The sequence below is a fragment of the Lemur catta genome, chromosome 2 (genome assembly GCF_020740605.2).
Source record: "Lemur catta isolate mLemCat1 chromosome 2, mLemCat1.pri, whole genome shotgun sequence".
NCBI classification, from domain to species: Eukaryota; Metazoa; Chordata; class Mammalia; order Primates; family Lemuridae; genus Lemur; species Lemur catta.
The window spans coordinates 81,933,942-81,954,464 of record NC_059129.1 but is presented as its reverse complement, the minus strand read 5'-3'; the positions used below and the strand labels follow the sequence as shown (position 1 = coordinate 81,954,464).

The window sequence follows — 20,523 nt, the reverse complement described above, 5'->3', positions numbered from 1 at the left end:
TTTTAGTTGCCCTGATAGGTAACCTAATTACACCTGTGGATCAAAGTTTTGGGTAAAGCAGTTTTCATGTCAGTTTAATTTTAAAAAACCTCTTTTATCTTTTTGTCCTTCAGTTTAAAATGAGTTTTCAGTGTTTACATAGCTAGAACTGGCTGCAAGATCTCCAAGTAGCCTTCAATTAGTGATACCATAAACACTGAATTTATCTCAACATCAGTAGAAAAAGTTAGCAGGTTCAGAGTAGATAGAAAACAGAGAGCTTAAGAGACTCAGCATTTTAATTTTATAGCGGCAGGTCGACCACTTAAGCTCTGAATTTTCCTTGATGTAACTTGCCCTGTAGTTAAAACTTGTACACAAGAATTGGGCATAACCAGCTGGAGTCCTAGAAAACCTGTCATGCCTTTGAACCTTTCCATTCAGGGGTGGGGAACCTGCGGTCTGGGAGCCACATGTGGCCTTCTGGATCCTTGAATACAGCCTTTTGACTGAATCCAAATTTTACACAACAAATACTTTTAATAAATGGATTTGTTCTGCGAAGTTTGGATTTGGTCAAGGGGCCACACCTGGGGATCTGAAGGGTCACATGGGGCCTTGAGCCTGCAGGTTCCCCACCTGTGGGTCAGAGTGTGCTGATTGTGGGCAAGACTCCACAGTGTTTCAGCACTGAGTCTCTCCCACCCTCTTACATGTCTCAGTTTCTCTCTTTGGGGGTCGACTACTCCAAGAGAGCTTAAAATACCAAGTGATCAGCTCTTATATGTGTTTCCTAGATGAGGCTTCTTTTAATTAATTTTTGTTGGGGGTTCCCTATTGGACCACTTCATGCCACGGGAAATCATCCCAGACACTCCCACTCAGGACCCTGGTCACCCAGGGACGCCTTTCAGCTGGAAGAAGTAACGCCCTTTCTCTCTGGAGCTGAAGAACTCAGCTTGTCATTTATCTATGACACTGTGACAAGGACAATTCAGTTTCCTCTTTCACAAATATGCAGGAAAGCCAATTGAGATTAATTTTGGGAAGAAGAGGCAATGGAGAAGACCCTTTAGAATGCACCTCCAAATCAAAATTAGGATCCCAAACAACAACTTCCTAGGAAAATAACCAACAGCTCAGAATAAACTAGGACCATCAACCAAGAATGAGAGGTCCAGGTCTCAGAAGGACTTACCAGTTCTGCCCAAGGAGAAGCTTGGTGTCAGGGGCCCAAAGGGGCCATGCCGGTACCTGGCACTGGCACTGAGTTCTGGCTACTCCTTTGGGGGGTCCTGAGTCTTCTCTGAGCCCTAAGTCTGGGCGCCATCTTGTTAACAAAAAAGAACCCTCATACCTGGATCTTCTGACTCCCGAGCCCATGCTCTGTTCCTTACCCGGATCTCATAAACCTCTCTTCACCTCAGCTGTGAGAGAGTAGGGGGAGGAAAGGAAATCTCACCCTTTAAGCTGTGATGCAATAAGTAGGTGCCTCAGTGAGTGGGAAGCACAAAGTCAGAGCACAGAGTCAAGAGCAGGATCAGCATAAGAAAAAGCCTCAGAATAAGCTTCTGTAAAATAATTTAAAGAGGCTTATTCTGAGCCAAGTATGAGTGACCATGGCCCAGAGCTACGCCAGGAAGCCTTGAGCAAGTGGGCTTGCTGTGGTTGGGTTACAGTTTGTTCTTATACATTTTAGGAAGACAGGAATTACACATAAAGTCATAAATCAATACATGGAAAACATACATTGGTTTGGCCCAAAAAGGCAGGACATCTCAAAGTAGGGGATTGCAGGTTATAGGTGGGTTAAAGATTCTTTGATTTGTAATTGGTTAAAGAAATGAAGCTTTGTCTAAAGGCTTGGAATGTTTTGAGTTAAGATAAGGAAGTCTGTTAATCAGAGACAAGTCACCCGATATACTCACACTCACTACATCTGCTGGGTAAATTGAAGATCTGCAGGTGTGTTTTAAGCTTTGTCTTGCGTAGCCTTAGGCATATTAATGGGTTACAAAGGATGTCTCCAAGAAGGGAGAGGTGCATGATGAGGCATGTCTGACCTCCCTTCCCGTGGCCAGCAACTCAGCTTGAGGGTATTTCTGAGGTCTCCTTGTCCAAGAGGGGGTCCATTCACCTGGCTGGGGGCTTAAGATTTTGTTTTAGTTTGTAACATAGACCTTTTAAAATGTACTATCTGCCTTCTAGATGTAAGCACCTTGAGGACACGGACCACCTCTACATCTTCACAGAACAGACACTCATATTAATTGCAGAGCTAGAGACATAGGGAAGTAGAACAATTTCTCAAGGTCACTGAGCAGCATGAGAATAAACTTTAGTGGGGAAAAAGGCTGAGTCCTGCTGTAATTATCTGGCCCCTGCCTACTCCTGCACGCTGCCCTCTGGGGCTCCCTCATCCCACCTGCACATTCAGGCTGCCCCTGCTCTGGCCTCAGCTGAGGAGATATAACAGATACAAGATCAGTGTATTAGCTCAGCCCAAGTTCTTCTGATTGCTGACCCTGCTCTTGCCTTGGACTGACTTCGTGCTCCCCGCAACTGAGGCCCCCCACTTGTTGCACCACAGCTTAAAGGGCTGGATTTCTCCACCCCCCCCATGCCCCTCCCCCACTCCCTCACAGCTGAAGTGAAGAGAGGTTTATGAGAGCTGGGTGGGGAACAGAGCATGGGCTCAGGAGTCAGAAGATCCGGGCATGAGTCCTGAATGCTCACCAGCTGAGGAACTTGGTTAATTCTGCAACTTCCCCGAGCATCTATTTCCCCACCTGCAGAGTGAGAATTATTAATGCAATGCAACTGATAGGGTTTAGCGAGGAATTAGTCATTTCTAAGTTTGGATCCCCATGGGCTTCTCAATTGCAGCACGGCTGCCCCAGAAACACTTTGGATGAGGGACTTGGTCCCAGTACACCAACCTTTTTCAACTAGAGCCAGATTAAGATTTTTATATAAACTGATGTAGAAATTATGTAACACCACATTCATGTATTTCCTAGGGCAATGACTTTGAAGCTATTCTGTTGAAAGAACGCTCAGGTCCCCTCCTTTGCTTCCCCAAGCACAGAGTGGGTCAGCTGGCCGGTAAGGCAGCATGGCCTTCTGGCTTTTGTGTCCTGAGGCCTGGATTTTTCTTGGCTGGATCAGCTTAGACCCCCATCCCTGACCACCCAGGTCTGGCTCAACTGGTGTTCCCTTCTAGAAATGACAAGGTAGGAGAAAAGGTCAGAAAATGTCATGGTCCAGATAGGGAAAGATCTTATCCCCACATCAGTCATTCAAGAGCATGTGCAGGTGCGAGTCAGGCAGGTGAGATGGGAACAGATGGCTCACTCTCAGAGTGGCTCTGGTGGAATGAGGTGGCACTGTTCTCCCTTCAGGGGAGATCTGAAACTTGGGCATGCATCTTCTGTGCTGGAAGGACCACCAGCTGTTCCAATTAAAAAAAGGTATGCTTCACCACTCATTCTCCCTCTCGTCTCCTGCCTCCTTTCTCATGACTCGAGCATTTCAGCAGATAGGAACACTAGCTCCTCTGGGCACCTGGCCTCATTGCCTTGTACAGCCCCACCAATCCCTTCTCCCTTCTGGCCTGGACTCCTCCCCAACCACATCCACTCTGAAAGAGCTTTCTCATAACCTTGGCTCAAGTCTAACCTAACCTTGATAACCTAAGCTTCAATTCTTTCTCCGGGATCCTGTTACAATTCTTGCATGCTGAGTGAGGGATTCTCTCTCATAGCATTCTTTGCATATTTCTAACGCAGCATTTATTATTATGCACCATCGTTGTTGGTCTACTTATTTGTATGCCTCACTACACTGGGAGCTTCTTCATGAATATAAAAAATTCCACTACACTGAGGGATGGAAGGATCAGCCCAGAGTGGGCTCAGAAGTCATCAGAAATTCTGAGTCACCAAAGCAACCAAAAATTGGTTGGTGACAAGAAAAGATGCATATAAACAAGCTTTTCCAAATACTTCTTTATCACTTGGGTACTTGCAGATGCTGGGGGCAGGGAAACCCATGCCATTTGTGTAGGTCTTAACTACATGTGGGTAGGGGCCCATCAGCTAGGCAAAGTGCCATGTGCTAAAAGAACTCAGCCCATGGACTGTGACTTAGAAATAAATGATATAGTCAGTGCTTTCTTATTTTCTTCTCCCTTGCCTGCCATGCTGTGATTTAGCATTAATGAGCTCTGCAGTGAATCACGGCATTTAAAAAAAGTAGAAGATTCCTTTTCTTTTGCCTCTAAGGTTGCATCGAAATTTGTTATGCAATAAAAATAACATTAACGTTCTCTGAAAACGTTCCTTTAGAACATACCTTCTAGGGCTTTTCAAATAGCTCAAAGGAAGAGTTTCAAAACTTTTCCTTTAAAGAACAACTCGAGTCTAGCACTTTTCGGAGGAAATGCCAGCCTCAATTTGTCTTGGCTTAATTTCATTTCAAGAATAGTACACTTTCTTCTTTCTCCTCTCGAGCTCTGCTCCCTAGTCCCAGGAAGAAAAGCAATTATAGTGAAGCAGCCACAGTTAGTAGATAATAAAGGTAAGAGCAAAAGTAATGAAATTGAAAACAAAAATACATTAGAGAGGACTGACAAAACCAGACACTCAGTCTTTTAAAAATGTTAATAAAATAACTAAAACTTTGAAAGGAGAGAGAGAACAGTGAATGAAAAAATGGTCTTAACTGCAATACAGAAAGAATACCAAAAACAGGAAGATACTTTGAAGAATTTTTGACAGTAAATTAGAAAAGTTAAATGAAATAAACCATTTTTTGAGGGTAAATATGTTAGCAAAACTAATTCAAATAAAAAAATCACAGAACCAAGTAGACTTATTCATTAAAATATCAAAGACAATCAGGAATTTAAAAATTTGCCTCTGGGGTCATGGGGTGGGTGGGTCATGAAAGTTTTACAAGTGAAATCTACCATTATTAAAGGAACAGATTCCTCCCATTGTAGGAAGTATGCCTTGAAATAAAAAAAAAGACAAAGAATTACCCACTCCAAAGCACACGTTTTACGATTGGTATTTCTTTGATATTAAAACCATGTTAGAATGATGAAAGAATGAAAATAAAATGCCAATTTCATTTATGACCAAAAAAGAAAAACTCCTACAGAAAATATTAGCAAATAAAATTCAATGATTAAAAAATAATAATTATTATTATGACCCAACTGGGTTTATCCTAAGTATACAAGTATGAGTTAAGTTTAGAAAAATCTATCAATTTTATTTATATGTATATTTTGCCTATTATCACATTAGCTGATTAAAAGAGAAAACTCATAAGATCATCTCAGTAGATGAAGAAAAAAACATTTTTTAAAAAATTGTTGATTCAGAAAACACAGCACATTTCTTTGCAAATTTAGAATAGAAGGACATTTCCTCAACTCAAAAGTTTTAACACAATAGCAAAATCATACTTAATAGAGAAAATAAAATAAGAAAAACATATTTGATAAAAATCAACACTATCAATAATTAAACTCTTTGCAAACCAGAAATAAATATGAACTTCCCTAAACTGATAAAATTTGTAAAACCACAGCAAATATCCTACTTAATGGTGAAACATTAGAGGCATTCCTTTAAAATTAAGAATTAAGAAAAAGATAAGGATTTTTCCATTTTTATTCTTTTTTATTTTTCTTTTGGTCAACCTCTAGTATAAGAAGAGAGAAAAAGAAAATTATAGGTATGAAAATTTTAAAGAAAGAAAGTAAACCATAATTATTCATAGATAGTATCATTATCTAAATAGAAAACTCAAGACAAAGATAGAACAATTATTAGAATTAGTAATTGAAGTCAGAATGTATACTGGAAATAAAATAAATATATCTTATTTATATGATGTAAACATAATCCAAAAATCAGTTTAATTTTCATATACACAAAAAATCAATTAGATTCCTACATAAAAAAACATGCACATACATATATTTTTAAAGCATATTATATTCAATAGCAACAAACTATAAGGTACTAGAAATAAAAATCTAATGAAAAGGTATATATCTTTATGAAGGAAATTTTAAAACTTTATTGCAAGACATTAAAAAAGTTTTAGGTAAGTAGAGACATATACCATGTTCAAGAATAACAAGAATAAATATTGTAAAGATGTTAATTTCCCCCCCATAAGCTATAAAGCCAACATAATTCAGGTAATCCCAACAATATTTCTCATAAAATTTGATGACTTTGTCTTAAAATTTAAATAAAAGAGCAAAGAACAAGAATAGAAGAGACAATTTTGAGCAACTTTAGGGTGAGGATTCCCATCCTAGTTGCTACACCGACTTTCCTAGAACTAAAAGAACCAAGTGAGGTAGCACAGCGGCAGGGTCCGACAAGGGGATCAGTGAGCGGAATGGGGAACCCAGGCATGGATGCATCATGTATGAAATAAAGATATCTGCATTCGAACGTTTATAGCAGCACCATTCACAATTGTAGAGATGTGGAAACAACCCAAGTGCCCATCAATACATGAGTGGATTAATAAAATGTGGCATATGTAAACCATGGAGTATTCCTCAGCCATAAAAAAAGGTGAACTACCTCTTGTATTATCCTGGATGGAGCTAGAGCCCATTCTTCTAAGTGAAGTATCACAAGAATGGAAAAACAAGCACCGCATGTACTCACCATCAAATTGGTACTAATTTGTCAACACTTATGTGCACACATGGGAAGTAACATTCATTGGCTGTTGGGCAGGTGGGAAGGGGGAGGAAGGGATGGGTAAATTCTATACCTAATGGGTGCGGTGTGCACTGTCTGAGGGATGGGCACGCTTGTAGCTCTGTCATGGGCGGTGCAAAGGCGATTTATGTAACCAAAGCATTTGTATTCCCATAATACTCTGAAATAAAAAAATTAAAATTAAAAAAAAAAACCTGACATGTATCAGAAGTGGCTTTGCAAATCAGAAAAAAAGACAAAGTAGCCCAGTGATTTTCATATTTTGTTTTACCAACAACCCACAGTAAGAAATGCATTTTAGGCCAGATGCGGTGACTCAGACCTGTAATCCCAGCACTCTGGGAGGCTGAGGCAGGAGGATTGCTTGAGCCCAGGAGGTCAAGACCAGCCTGAGCAACATAGCAAGACTCCATCTCTACAAAGCATAGAAAAATCATTCAGACTTGGTGGTGCATGACTCTAGTCCCAGCTACTCAGGAGGCTGAAGCAGGAGGATTACTTGAGCCCAGGAATTTGAGGTTGTGGTGAGCTACGATGAGGCCACTGCATTGTAGCCAGGGTACAGAGTGAGACTCTGTCTCAAAAAAAAAAAAAAAGTGAAAAAACAAGCAATAGGCCAGGATAAAATATTGCAACTCATATAAATTCAGAATTTTAAAATTCCTATAAATCAAGAAGAAACAGATAACGAAATAGAAAAATAGTCAAAAATAGACAAAAACATGCACAATTTACATCAGAGAAATATAAATGGCAAAAGAAAAAAAGGGAAGGAGGCGAGTGGGAGATGTTCCATCTCACTTCCTTTAGATGTACTGGCCAGGGCTCAGTCTGGAAAGCAACATTCACACCCAGTCGTTCATTACAGGAAATTTAATACTGAGGCTTTGGAAACCTCAAAGGTAAGGCAACCAAGAAATGTAACTGCGGGACCCCCTATGCTGCAAAGAAAAGAGAAGAGATGGAGATGTTTCCCGAATCCAGGGCCGGGACTGCCCAGTGGGCACTGAGTGGAGAAGGTGCCATCCTGCAGGAGTTGGAGCCACGACAGGGGCTGTACAGTGGGTGCTGGGACCTGGAGGAAGGGGCTGTCAGTGGGAGCTAGAGCCATGGAGGAGGTAAAGTACTGCCGGAGACCCCACCTGAAGCAGTCTGGGTGGGGAGACAGACTTGGCTTCTCCCCTGCAATCTCCCATCAGTGCTTCCCATTAGATGAACATAAACAGAAGTCAGTGGGCAAAGGACCCAGACATGTATCTGCAGGGATTGGCTCCCTCCAGCATAGACGAGGGGAAGGGCAGAGCAGGGATCTCAGAGCAAAGAGGCAAATGCCCAACCCATCAGGGGACTGCAAATTAGAGCTACACTGAGATCATGTCATATCCATTAGATCTGGAATATTTATAAAGTCAAATAAAAAAATGCATTTGAAGGATACGGTTTGATAAGGGCTTTCATACACTGGCAGTGAGCAGGTAAACAGACATAACCGATTGTGAAAGTAGGATTCTTTTCTTCCTAGTAACATGCACACACCCTCTGTCACTAAGACATTCTACTGTTGGGTATAAATCCCAGAGAAATCTCACATATACGCACAAGGTGACATGTTCAAGAATATTACTATTTGGAGATGATAAAAAATTGGAAACAATTCAAATGGCCATCAGTAGGAAAACTGATTTTTTTAAAAAATGTTCTATATTCTTACAATCATGGAATAAATACTATATCATAGTTAAAATGAATCAACTAGTGCTACATGTATTAACATGGATTAATCCCTCAAACCATGCCATTAAAACAAAGCAAGTAGCAGAAGACCATACGCAATATCATTCATATAAAGTTTAAAACCATAAAAGACAATTCTGCATCTTGCATGGAGAGATTGTCCTATACATAGTGAAAGTGTAAAGACATGCATGGGAATGATACACAGAGTTTAAGGTAGTGGTAATCCTGGGAGTGGTTTAGAGGGAGTTTGGGTGTAGAGGGATCCCAAGAGTCTTCAACAATATTTTATGTATTTGGTTTCTCAAGCTGGGTGGGTGATACTTGCCTTTTCATTACATTTTCTACATTTTCCCATGTCTGAAGTAGTTGATTTTTATTCAAAAGCAAGGGCTTGCATCAAATTACTTTATTACCCAACTAAAAATATCAATCCTAATGTTTGTCAAAACTCTGAAATGCGTTTATAAGAACTCATAACACACAGCTGGTGTAAGAGATAATGATTCATAAATTGTCCTTTCATTAATCATTCCTTGTTTCTGAATTTACAAATAACTTGAAAGTTTTCCTACAAAAAGCTCAGCTTCTTTGTTTCATCAAACTTACAAAAAGCCAGAACATGTTGAGATAGTATTAGTGGCTAACATTTATTAAGCAACTACTCCATGCCAGACACTAACTGTCCCCATTGTACATAGGAGAACAACATGGTACCGAGACATTAAGTTAATTTCCCAAAGCCACACAGTTAATAGGGAACACGACTGGCTCCAGAGCCCTCTCAAAACTCTCTCTTCCGCCCCTCCCAGAACAGCTTTTATTTTTCTGTCTCACTTCCAAGTGATTTTTAAACAAGTATGGATAAAATAAGAGTGTTCTGACAGCATCTGGACCTGCCCATGATGTGGAGCTTTCTAATTCCATAGACTGGAAGACACAATTGAGTGCTTACTTGGGAGAAGTGAGACTTATCAGGACACCTGGCCCAGAGGCCCTGATCCAGCTCTTACCAGCTGTGTGACCTTGGGCAAATTAATCAGACTGGCTGTATATACCACTTTATGACTTGTGATTTAGCCTCATTAAGCCTCATCAGCAAAATAGAGATAATACCACCTACCTCATCAGATTTGTCTGAGTGAGTTTAATTAAGGCATGTAAAAAGCCCTTGCAGCTGGGCACAATAGCTCACACCTGTAATCCCTGCACTTTGGGAGGCTGAGGTGGGCAGATCGCCTCAGGCCAAGAATTTGAGATCAGCCTAGGCAACATAACAAGACCCCATTTCTACAAACAATTTTTTAAAAAATTAGCCAGGCATGGTGGTGTGCCCCTGTAGTCCTAGCTACTCGGGAGGCTGAGGCAGGAGGATCACCCGAGCCCAGGAGTTTGAGGTTGCTGTGATCTGTGTTCACACCACTGCACTCCGGCCTAGGTGACAGAGCGATACCCTGTCTCTTAAAAAACAAACAAACAAAAAGCTCTCGTACAGTGCCTGGCCCATACCTTCTCTGACACTGCTACCCACTTAGAAGAGCCAATAGTGCCCCTCTCTCCACAACACCATGTTCAGCCACCTCACTTTGAAACCGGCTGTGATGCAAGTATTTACCCACAGAAATCGGCAAACTCTACAGATCAGGTCTTTTTGGGGGGAGGGGGAGTTCTGTTGTTAAACATTTACCAGCACACCACTGAAGGGATATTGGAAGGGGCTTTTCTAATTGAAAAGTACCATATAAATATGAGCCACTATTATTTAAGATTTCAAGGCCGGCCAAGAGAACAGAAAGTAGAAACTTTAGGAGTGAAAACACCTCCCGCAAGAATGTGGCTGTCCTTCTCACAGAACACCTTGCCCACAAATTTAAGGCCTTCCCCTGAAGCCCAAGTTCTCTTTCTTGAATTTCAGTTATTCACACATTGACTTCACAGTTGTCGCCTATACTATTATTTATTTCACATTTTTATTTTGGTCAAATCTAAATCAACTTACATCTCTAAGTGTATTCTTGCCTTAAGCACTAATAACTATGAAAGCACATGTAAGATTTGTCACAAATTGGAAGAAAATATTCACAAAACATATTTGGCAAAGAACTTGTATCCAGAACATATAAAGAACACTTACAACTAAACTGGAAGAAAACAACCCAATTAAAAAATGGACAAAAGATTTAAACAGCCTACAAAAGATAATACACCAGTGGCCAATGAGCATGTGGAAATGCATTCAACATTGTAGACATCGGACAAGTACAAATTAAAACCACGATAAGAAGAGCTTTGCTCTTCCTCCTGAATCTTTGGAATGATATTCCTCTTTTTCCTACATTTCTGCAGTATTCTAGGGTAAATCCTATTTTTGGATTTTTAAAATTTATTAATACTTAGTTTTGCATGAGGAGTAACCTTGCCCAGATATGGTGCTTATCAACAGTCATGGTATATGAATGGTCCTTGGCCCATTGCCTATTTGGATGATGGTCTAATTTCTTCTCAGATTTATACCTAGATGGTTCACGTGCACAACTCCTAACTTAATTCCCAGTGTTTATATGGGTTTCTTCTAGCACAGATGATCTAAGATTTTCCCTGAAGCCTGCTTTTCTGACACTGAAAAAAACTGAACATGTGAATATTCTAAGTCCTAACACTTACTGCTAACAAGACCCTTCCTGTTCCTGCTCCCCCCACTTTACTATGGGAACCACACCTTCTCGGATGCTTGTTGCCACTGATGGTCCCTCACTGGTTCGTACACAATTATTTTTGGGGCCTTAACAATCTTTAGGTGTAGAGCGAAGTACTAGTGGGTAAGAGAGAGACAGAACTGTGATTGCCTCAAAAAAATCTCAAAAAAAAAAAGAGTAAAATAGCCAAGTTTTCTCTTAGAAACAATCCTGTATGGTTTGAACCCTGAGGGAAGTAGTATTGTGGACACTTGATTGCATCTTACAGCCCGGTTCTCTAAGATTTTTAGTTGGAGAAAATTCTTCTTAAAGTCTTGTAATAGTTTGATTAGCAGAGATAGTTTTAATCCACTTCACCCCAAAGATATTTAGATGAGAAATACAAAAAGGCTAAAGATCAGATGACATTTTATTTATTTTTATTATGCATTTACATTATTTCACATCCTCAGAATAATACTAATTCAACCACTGCTAATATTAATACCACTGAAATAGTTTTAAAAAGTTCGCATATATTCTCCCCATTCTCTTCCTTTTTTTAACAGTTATATCTCCATGTCAGAGCATATATCTATATTTTTTCATTTCTAACCCCCATTTAGTCTTAGTTTTACAAGGTTAATGTTCACCACCAATCCTCATATCAGTTTCTTTAGTCTTTCTTGTTGTCTAAAGCATGTTCTTTTGTAGATTCTTTTGAAAAGGCTTCTGAAAACAGTATTTCTTCAATTCTTGCATTCAATAATAGTTCATGACTTTATATTTACACGTAAGTTTTATTGGATGTAAAATCCTTGGCTCACATGTTTTTCCTTGAGGATCTTAAATATGTACACCACTTTCTTATGTCATAAGGCAATGCTGTTGAAAAGTGCAGTGTGAAATAAAATTTTCTTTCCCTTTTAGGTCATAACTTTTTGTCTAGATGACTAACAGCATTTGCTTTTTATTTAAGGTTCAATAATTTTACTGAAATTTATCTTGGTGTTGGTTTTTTTGAGTGAATATTCTCAGGTGTGCTCTTTCAGCATTCATTTTTTTGGTTAATTTCAGGAAGATTTCTCTTGAAGTATAGTTTTTAGTACTTCTTTTCCCTTTTATTTTCATCTTCAAGGACTATTATTTATATGTTGGATATTCTTTACCTATCTTCAATATTTACTACTTCCTCTAGAATTCTTTTTATTTTTACAGAATGAATTTTTACAGGATGAAAAACGATTACATCCTTTTCACTCTTTTTAATATTTACTCTTGTGTTTTAGTTTAGTCTTAATATCTGAAAATATTTTACATCTTTATTGAGATATAGTCACATACCATACAATTCCCCCACTTACAGTGTACAATTCAATGGATTTAAGTATATTCATAGCTATGTGCAACCATAACCAGTCAACTTTAGAACATTTTCACCGCTTCAAGAACCTCCCCATACCCTTTAGTTACCGTCCCCTACTCCTGTACCTGCTAAACAACCATTAGTTACTTTCTGTCTCTATAGATTCCCCTGTTCTAGACATTTCATATGAGTTGGATCTTATATGTGGTATTTTGTAACTCCTTTCATTCAGCATAATGTTTTCAAGGTTTATGCATGTTGTAGCATGTATCAGTACTTTTATTCCTTTTTATGGCTCAATAATATTCTATTGTATGGATGTACATTTTGTTTATCCATATATCCATTGATGAGCATTTGGGATTGCTTCCACCTTTTGACTTTATGAATAATGCTGTACCCAAGGTAACACCTCCATTCCATGAGTTGCATAAGAAGGGAACTTTAACCAAGAAAGTAAACTCATTTTTGAATTTTAGGTAGATCACTCTGCCACTCTGTTTTGAGGTCTGCCAAATTGGCAACCCTGGATGAAGATGACTTCACAATAGAACCAAAGTTGAAAGATACCAGGAGACTGGGGCTGGCTGAGATTTCACTTTTCCTTTATAACCTATTTACCACAATTCTACATATTGTAGACCATAGAGAGTCTGGTTCATGTCTAAAGGTGGGGATCAGAGCTATCAACAGACCCAGCCCCAATCTGGTTCAGGACAAGCTTACATGGCTGAGAAGATGGATCATAGAGGAGGCTGTAGCCAAGCCTTTGCCAACATAATGAAGCAGAATATTCTGGTGTGTGAAAGCTCCTCTCATGTTCTATGGTCTTAAGGTAAAAATTGAGGGCCCATAGCAATATCTAGACAAAACCTTATTGTTTTACCTTGGACAAATTTCTCTGTTCTTTTTTATAGATTGTGGTAGACAAAATGGCCCCCAAAAGATGTGAACACCCTAATGCCTGCTATAACCATTGAATACATTATATTACATGGCAAAAAGGAACTCTGCAGTTGTAAGTAAGATTACAGATCTTAAAATAGGGAGATTACCCTGGATATCTGAGTGGGTCCAATCTAGCTACATGGGATTGTAAAAGCAGTGAACTTTCTCTGGCTGGGGCAAGAAAGACATGGCAGAAGGAGAGTTCGGAGAGATTCGAAGCATGAGAGGGATGTGATCCACCACATAGAAAGCATGACAAGGAATATGGGCAGTTTCTAGAAACTGTTAGTCCCCAGCCAACAGTCAGCATGGAAATGGGGAACTCAGTCCTATAATCGCAAGGAAGTGAATTCTACCAACAACCTAAATGAGGCTGGAAGAACTCTTATCTAGAGTCTCTTCCCCCTACAGCCTCCAGAAAAGAGCCCAGACCAGCTGCAAACTTGATTTCAGTCTTGAGAGGCCTTCAGCCAAGAACCCAGTTGAGCCACATTGTGCCCAGACTTCTGAGCCGTGGAACTGTGAGATAATAAATGGGCATTTTAAGCCACTAAGTATGTGGTAATTAATATATACACAAATCTTTTTTAAAAAAGCAAGCAGAATTTCTAAGCAAAAGTGACTTTGAGCATAATTCTCTTTTCTCATTGCAAATAAGTGACGTAGCAGTCTTTGAGTTCTTTGCTCAAGAATAATAGTTACACAGTCTATACTTCCATCTGTGCCCCACAGTATATCGTTGTATTCAATGAGGCTCTATTTAGAGTTTTTCCCTCCAAGTCCTTCTAGAACACACCGGAATGGAGAATGGATTTCAGTGAGAACAAGACTGCAACAGAAAGATCAATTGTTAGGCTACTGTACTAATCCAGTTGAGGGGTGATAGGGCAGGGTTAACTGGGGTAGAAAAAAGCCAGAATGGAGAGGGAGACGTTGATGTTGATTCCTAATGGCCTCAGAAGGACTTACCAGGTGGAAGGCAGAACTAGTGAATCAGACTGAGAATTCCAAGGGGAAGAATAGATTTGGGAAAAGGTGATCATGATGACAGTTTAGTTGGGGACATGTTGAGTCTGAGGGGCTTGTGGAACATCCAGGTGGTGTCCAGAAGGTAAATGGATATTGAAAACAGAGGCTCAGCTGATTCTCAAATTAGAGACTGCAATTTGGGCATTATTAATATGAAGCTGATAAAATCATGTGAATGGAGATTACTCAGAAGATGTTATGGGTTTGCTTTAAAATATAATAAAAGGAGGAATGAGGAAGAGAGGAGGAGAGAGGAGATTCTTTTTGCTTGAGGTAACTAGAAAAAGATTGAAGAGAAAAAAAGAAGGGGCTAGAAAAGGTAAGAAAAATATTGGCTAAGGTAGAGTTAAATGATATATTACTAATGAACTACAACAAACAAACAAACAAACAAACAAAAACGGTGGTAGGAAGGCAGGAAGCTAGAGAAAGTTCCTCTTAGCCCCCAGTGGGCACTGCCATCCCAGGAAAGCTAGATTCCTGTCCTGGTGAATGGTGACAGTGGAACTGGCTAAGGAAGAGGTAGGCACAGGAAAAGGTGACAGTGTTCAACCAGCCTTTTGCACATAGGGAGCTTCACAAGCTGGGCATTTGTAATCTGGGGAATATGTTAAAATTGTGTTCCTCTTGAGCACGTCTTCCATTCAGTGAAGACTTAGCTATTTACAAAAGCATTTACAGGGAAATTAGAGACTCTTTCCATTCCCTATTTCTGTGAAAACCTTGCTGCAGTATTGAGTAAGACTGAAAAATCCAAGTTAGCTTATCCAGTAGCTACCTATGCATTCAACACAGTTTCCTCATGAAAAGCTCACAATGACTTTTCTTGATGCCCTCTGCTGAATCCAATCTGTGAAAGTATTTGAAGGTTGCACACAGCAGCAGGGAGAAAGAAAAAGTTGTCCGTACAACAGAGCCTAGGAGGGCTCCCTGCCAAACTACCAGCTGTGGAGAAAGCAGCCAGCCAGGGAAAGAACCATTTAGGACAGAATGTTCCTCATTTGCCCAGCTGGTCTAGATGGGCTCAAAAAGAATTAAAATTCAACCTATTCCAAAGCACCAATAATAATTTTAGGCCATGGGACTAGATGCTAGTTTCATTCTCTTTCCTGAGTCCTTTGTTTTTGGCTAAGAATCAAAATAGCTGTCAAGGTTCTCTTACGCTCTCTAACACACCCAGTCCAAAGGTGCAAGTTTGAAGTGTGTCCAGAATCTTTTATTGCTGTTTTTAAAATCCCCCTTAAGATATTGACCCAATATTGTTGCATCCAACCACATTTCTACCACGAGGATTAAAAGTACTTAAGTATAAATAATTTTATTCTACTCTGCATCAATGCCACACACACACACACACACACACAGATGTCTGGATCACTTAATAATTTATAACATTCCATGTTTTAATATTAATAACAAGGACATAAATGATCATTTCCTGAGTTAACAGTGCAATGTAAAATTCAATCTGTATTGCTAATAAGACATTTTACAGCATAGAAACGTGATCCAAGTGATCATTTACTTTATCATGTCATAAAACACAAGTGCTTATTGTAGAACAGTTATACAATTTAAATGGTAAGGAAAGTTTTGATTCATAACAAAGAATTCTGTATGTATTTGTTGCCATGATTGACTTTCCAGGGTAAATATCAGTAGTAAAATAAGTTATGGTACAAAAAAAAGCCAAGAAGTTATCTATAGTGAAGGAACACTTGATTTCATTTAAGAAACTGAATCCTGACTTCTAGTTAACCTTTTATTATATACAAAAATGTTCTCTTAAAAAACCCCTAAGCAATCACAAATTTACATAAACTAGTTGAATAAAAGACAATGATAGTTCTTCGTTATGCTGTAAAACTATGGATCTCATCTTTGGAAAAGTTAAGATCATGCAGCAACCTGTAAAACAAAAAGTACATGTTTCTTAGGGAAAATGTTAAAAATAAAAAAATAAGATCAAAGTTTACTATTATAACCATACTACTTTTTCATTTTCTCCACTTAGTATGTTTTTTTAAAAAACACAATTATCACTTCTTAAAAATTGACACTAATTCCTAAATATCAAACATCTAATCAATGTTCAAATTTTCAATTTTCTCATAAATGCCATAATTTTTAAATAGTTTGAATTAAGATCCAATTGAAGTCTATTCATTGCAATTGGCTGGTAAGTCTTTTAGGTATCTTTTGATCTATAAGATCCCCCTCCATTTCCTTCGACCCCCCCTTGCTCATGCTCTTTCTCTCTGTTCTGCAATTTATTTGTTGACAAAAATCAGATTTCCATCTGTCGAGTCTCTCACAGTCCTCATTTTGCTGCATCCCTGTGGTATTCTTTAATAATATGTTCCTATGTCCTCTTATTTCCCTAACTTAATAACTGGATCTAGAGGCCTGATCAGATACAAGTTCAAATCTTTTTGACAAGACTATTTCATAGGTATTGTTCTTCCATCAGGAGGCACGTAACAGTTGCCTCTCTCTCTGGATGCTAGCAACCACTGATAATCTATGTATGGATCCATTAGTTCATTAGGCACTGAAATTGGTGATATTCTATTTCTATCCTTTTTTTGCTAATCAGCTGAATTCTATAAAGAAAAACTTCTGCTCATTTATTATGTGGTTATCCAGTAGTATGGCTCATGTAGAAAAGGCAGAATAAATGCTTGATTTTTTTCCCCCTTTACACACCAGTTTTTAAAGTAAGGAGTTGAGTCCCCTAGCATTCTGTTTTCTTTCTCCTCCACTGAACAGAAAAGGCAGACATAATGCTTAAGTATAATTCAATTTGGAAAACACTATAATAACCATTTATTTAGTACTTACTATATTATTTATCTGTAGTCACTGTGCTAAGCACTTCATATGGTTAAGTATTACTATTTATTCCTTCTTAAAGGTGAGTGCATTCAGCTTAGAAAGGTTAAGTAACTGGCTGTAGGATACCCAGTAAATGATTGTAAGATGCTTATAAGTGGTAGAGCTGGGATTCAAACCCCAACCGGCAGCTTCCAGAGCACACCCACATACTCACACGAAGGGCCAGTGTGGCACAGGAGTTAGGAAGCCAGTTGGGTGCAGCAGTCAAGCCTCCCACCATCTGAGCCCATCCTACCTTTCCAGCCACACATCCTGTCTCTCCCAGCAAGAGGCTTCCCTCCAGCCAAACCAGTCTGGTCTTTAGAATACCTGCACCCACAATGCATCTGCTCTCTCTGCCTGGGCCACCCCCTCCACCTCTCTCTTGACCACGCAAAGCACAGGTCTTTTCTGACCATGCAGTTGCTGTCACTCTAATACATACACCCTTGGTAAAGTAACTTGTCTCTCCCTGAATTTCCTTTAACACCTTGTTTTTATCTCTAGTGAGAATATTTATGATGTTCTGAGTCATATTTTAGTTACCAGTATGAGCATTTGTTTCTACCACTGGACAGTGTGGGCTTTAAAAGCAGAGACGGTTTTATTCATCTCTGTACTAAAGTAGATATTTAGTGGATAAAAGAACCATTATTGCCAAGTAATTATAAGCTGTTTATCTATATATTTTTTAAAAAATAGGTTTCTGAGTCTTTCTCTGTTATCACAGCATACAAATGGACAAATGTTCACCAACTATGGAGAGTATGTTTGGGATGATTATACTCATAGCATAACCTAACCTATGTAGTAGACATGAGACTGATTTTGGAAGCCCCTAGGAGTCGGCATCCCAAAGAAAGAGTCATTTTTCAGAACAGCAAATACTGTGATATATTAAGAGACTCCTGTAATTGCCAATTAAGGAAAATACATGACATCCATTAAGATGGTGAGGACAAGGAAACCAAAGAAATGAATCCTAACTGAAAGTTACAAGGGCAGCTGCTATGAATTGCAAGTACTGATTTGAAAAAAGTTACATCTCAAAAGGCACCTCTGTGCAGCATGTTCAAGAGTAATAGTAGGCATCCCTGTGTAATGATTAATAATACTCCTGAGCAATTCTGGATAAGCCAGCCAGTACAGCATTAAAGGATTCACTATGAGGTAAAACTGAGAAAAGAATATACAGGTTATAAATTTTTTAAAAATGCAAAAAAATATTCTAATCATTTAAAAGTATACTACATACAATCTATAAAGTACTCATTGAGATACTTCTAAAATAGTAGTGTCAATACAGCAGAAGACAGGATAGCTCTTAGCCTTTTTTTCCTAAAAATTATTTTATATTCAAATCATATCATTACTCTTCACTGTAATTTGAAGTTTTGCTTGAGTTTTAAAAAAGTTTAAATAGAAGAAACTTTAAAAAATTTTTTTGAAGTTGAGAGCTTAACTAGCAAAACATTCTTCTGAAAGTATTAAAATCTAGAAATAAATTTAATTAAAACACATTTAAAATATGACATGAAGAGAAATATTTTTTAGTGCCTTTAATTTATTGATTGGGAGTCAATCCTTTGCATAATTAAAAATAAAAAAACAAGATATAAAATTATTTAGAAAATGTTAGGGTTAGTCACACACTAAATAAGAAAAAACAGGGTATTTAAAGCAGCCATATTTTAAAATCATCTAGAAACCCAACTGTGGCTTTACTTAACCAAATATATTAAAGTATCATTTTAGAGTTAAATCACATCAAGGGGAATTTCAAATAGGATGGCCACTGCCATTGATTTTTCATTACTCAGGCTTCAATTATTAGTCTTACCTTATTTATGTTCTAGTTTCTCCTTTTTTGTCGTGCTACCTGGCTTTTGATCACATATTTATTATCTACTAACTTTCACCAAGTTGCAGAGAATGAAGATCGAAAGCTATAATGAGATGATATTACTTATTAATTTTTTTAATAACTATATATTATAAAGCTTTGGTGGAAGAAGAGATTGAGCCTAATGTCCAAAATAAGACTGTGACACCAATCTTGTGAAAGTATCACACTGCCAGCCATTAGCAGAGAACACTGACTACTGGCTGTATCTTACTTTTGTGTTCATATCTAACACTAGGCACAATCCTGGACTCCAACCCTTCACCTGTACGAAGATTAAACACTTTGCTACTTCCTTCCTTAAACTGTAACAGATTATTAAAGTAGAAGTTCATATGAATAAGAAGAACTGAGAGATAAATCAATTGTTCTTTATGAAGGATCTTTACTTCACAGTGTTAGGCATTCTGTTTCCTACCACACTGCCACTCACTTTACTCCTTGTTCTGTAAACGGCGTTGGCCCACAAATGCAGATGAAGACTTTGGATTTATCCAAACTTCTTTTCAAAAATTCAGAAAGAAGAGCTGATGAAATGTGTCCCCGTTTGCCAGTCCATTCAGAAGTAGGTGCTGAGAGAACAAATTCAACATCAAATCTACAGGGAAAAAAAACAGTTTTTAAAGTCTATTATTAACATGAAAACACTCCGCACAAAAGAACAATTTAATATGTAAAGATTGATATAAGTGCTAGAAAACCACTGGAATAGATTGTAAGATTTAACAAAAACATACAGGTAAATTCATATTTACTAAGGATTGGCTTTTGCTATAGAAAAGGAAAGTAATTTGCCATTTTTTTATTGAACTCATTAGAAAGAGAGCTCCAAGAGATCTCAGAGAACTCCACGTTTCTATTAATAATCTGCTCATATAAATCAGAGTAAAAAGCAATTACCCGTGACACATGCATTTTAACCTCTCCAGTGAGTTCCAGACCCTCATAACCAGTTTGACCTGAGAAGCCTATTTGACTTCTCAATGTTGCTATCTCAAAGATCCTAAACCTCAACTGTGATCTCCATGCCCCACACCTGACATTATCTCTGTGAATGGCACCATAGTCCACTTGGCTGCATGATCCAGAAGCCTGGGATTTACTCCCGAACCTCTCTCTGCCTTACCTTCCAGCTCCTAACTCTCTGGCTACTTCTTTCAGCCTTCACTGCCACAACACTGCCTGGTCTCTTTCTTCTTCTGTGGTGCTTCCACCACCCTCACGCCTCAGTTCTTAGCTCAAGCATCATTTCCACAG

General features: G+C 38.5%; 1 protein-coding gene across 3 annotated transcripts in view; it reads right to left on the bottom strand.

Annotated features, from left to right (window-relative positions):
* Positions 1-15,783: 15,783 nt before the first annotated feature.
* LOC123633038 (cytochrome b5 reductase 4) overlaps positions 15,784-20,523 on the bottom strand; it is an 80,953-nt gene continuing 76,213 nt past the window's right edge. For 2 of the 3 annotated variants that reach the window (XM_045543961.1, XM_045543962.1), the window contains 2 exons: positions 19,700-19,864; positions 15,784-16,397 (listed from right to left, as the gene is read on the bottom strand). In XM_045543961.1, coding sequence (XP_045399917.1) covers positions 16,343-16,397; positions 19,700-19,864 — 220 coding nt within the window. In that variant the 3' untranslated portion in view covers positions 15,784-16,342. Of the gene's footprint in view, positions 16,398-19,699; positions 19,865-20,523 lie in introns of those variants that run through there. The other variant, XR_006733529.1, reaches the window with a different exon arrangement.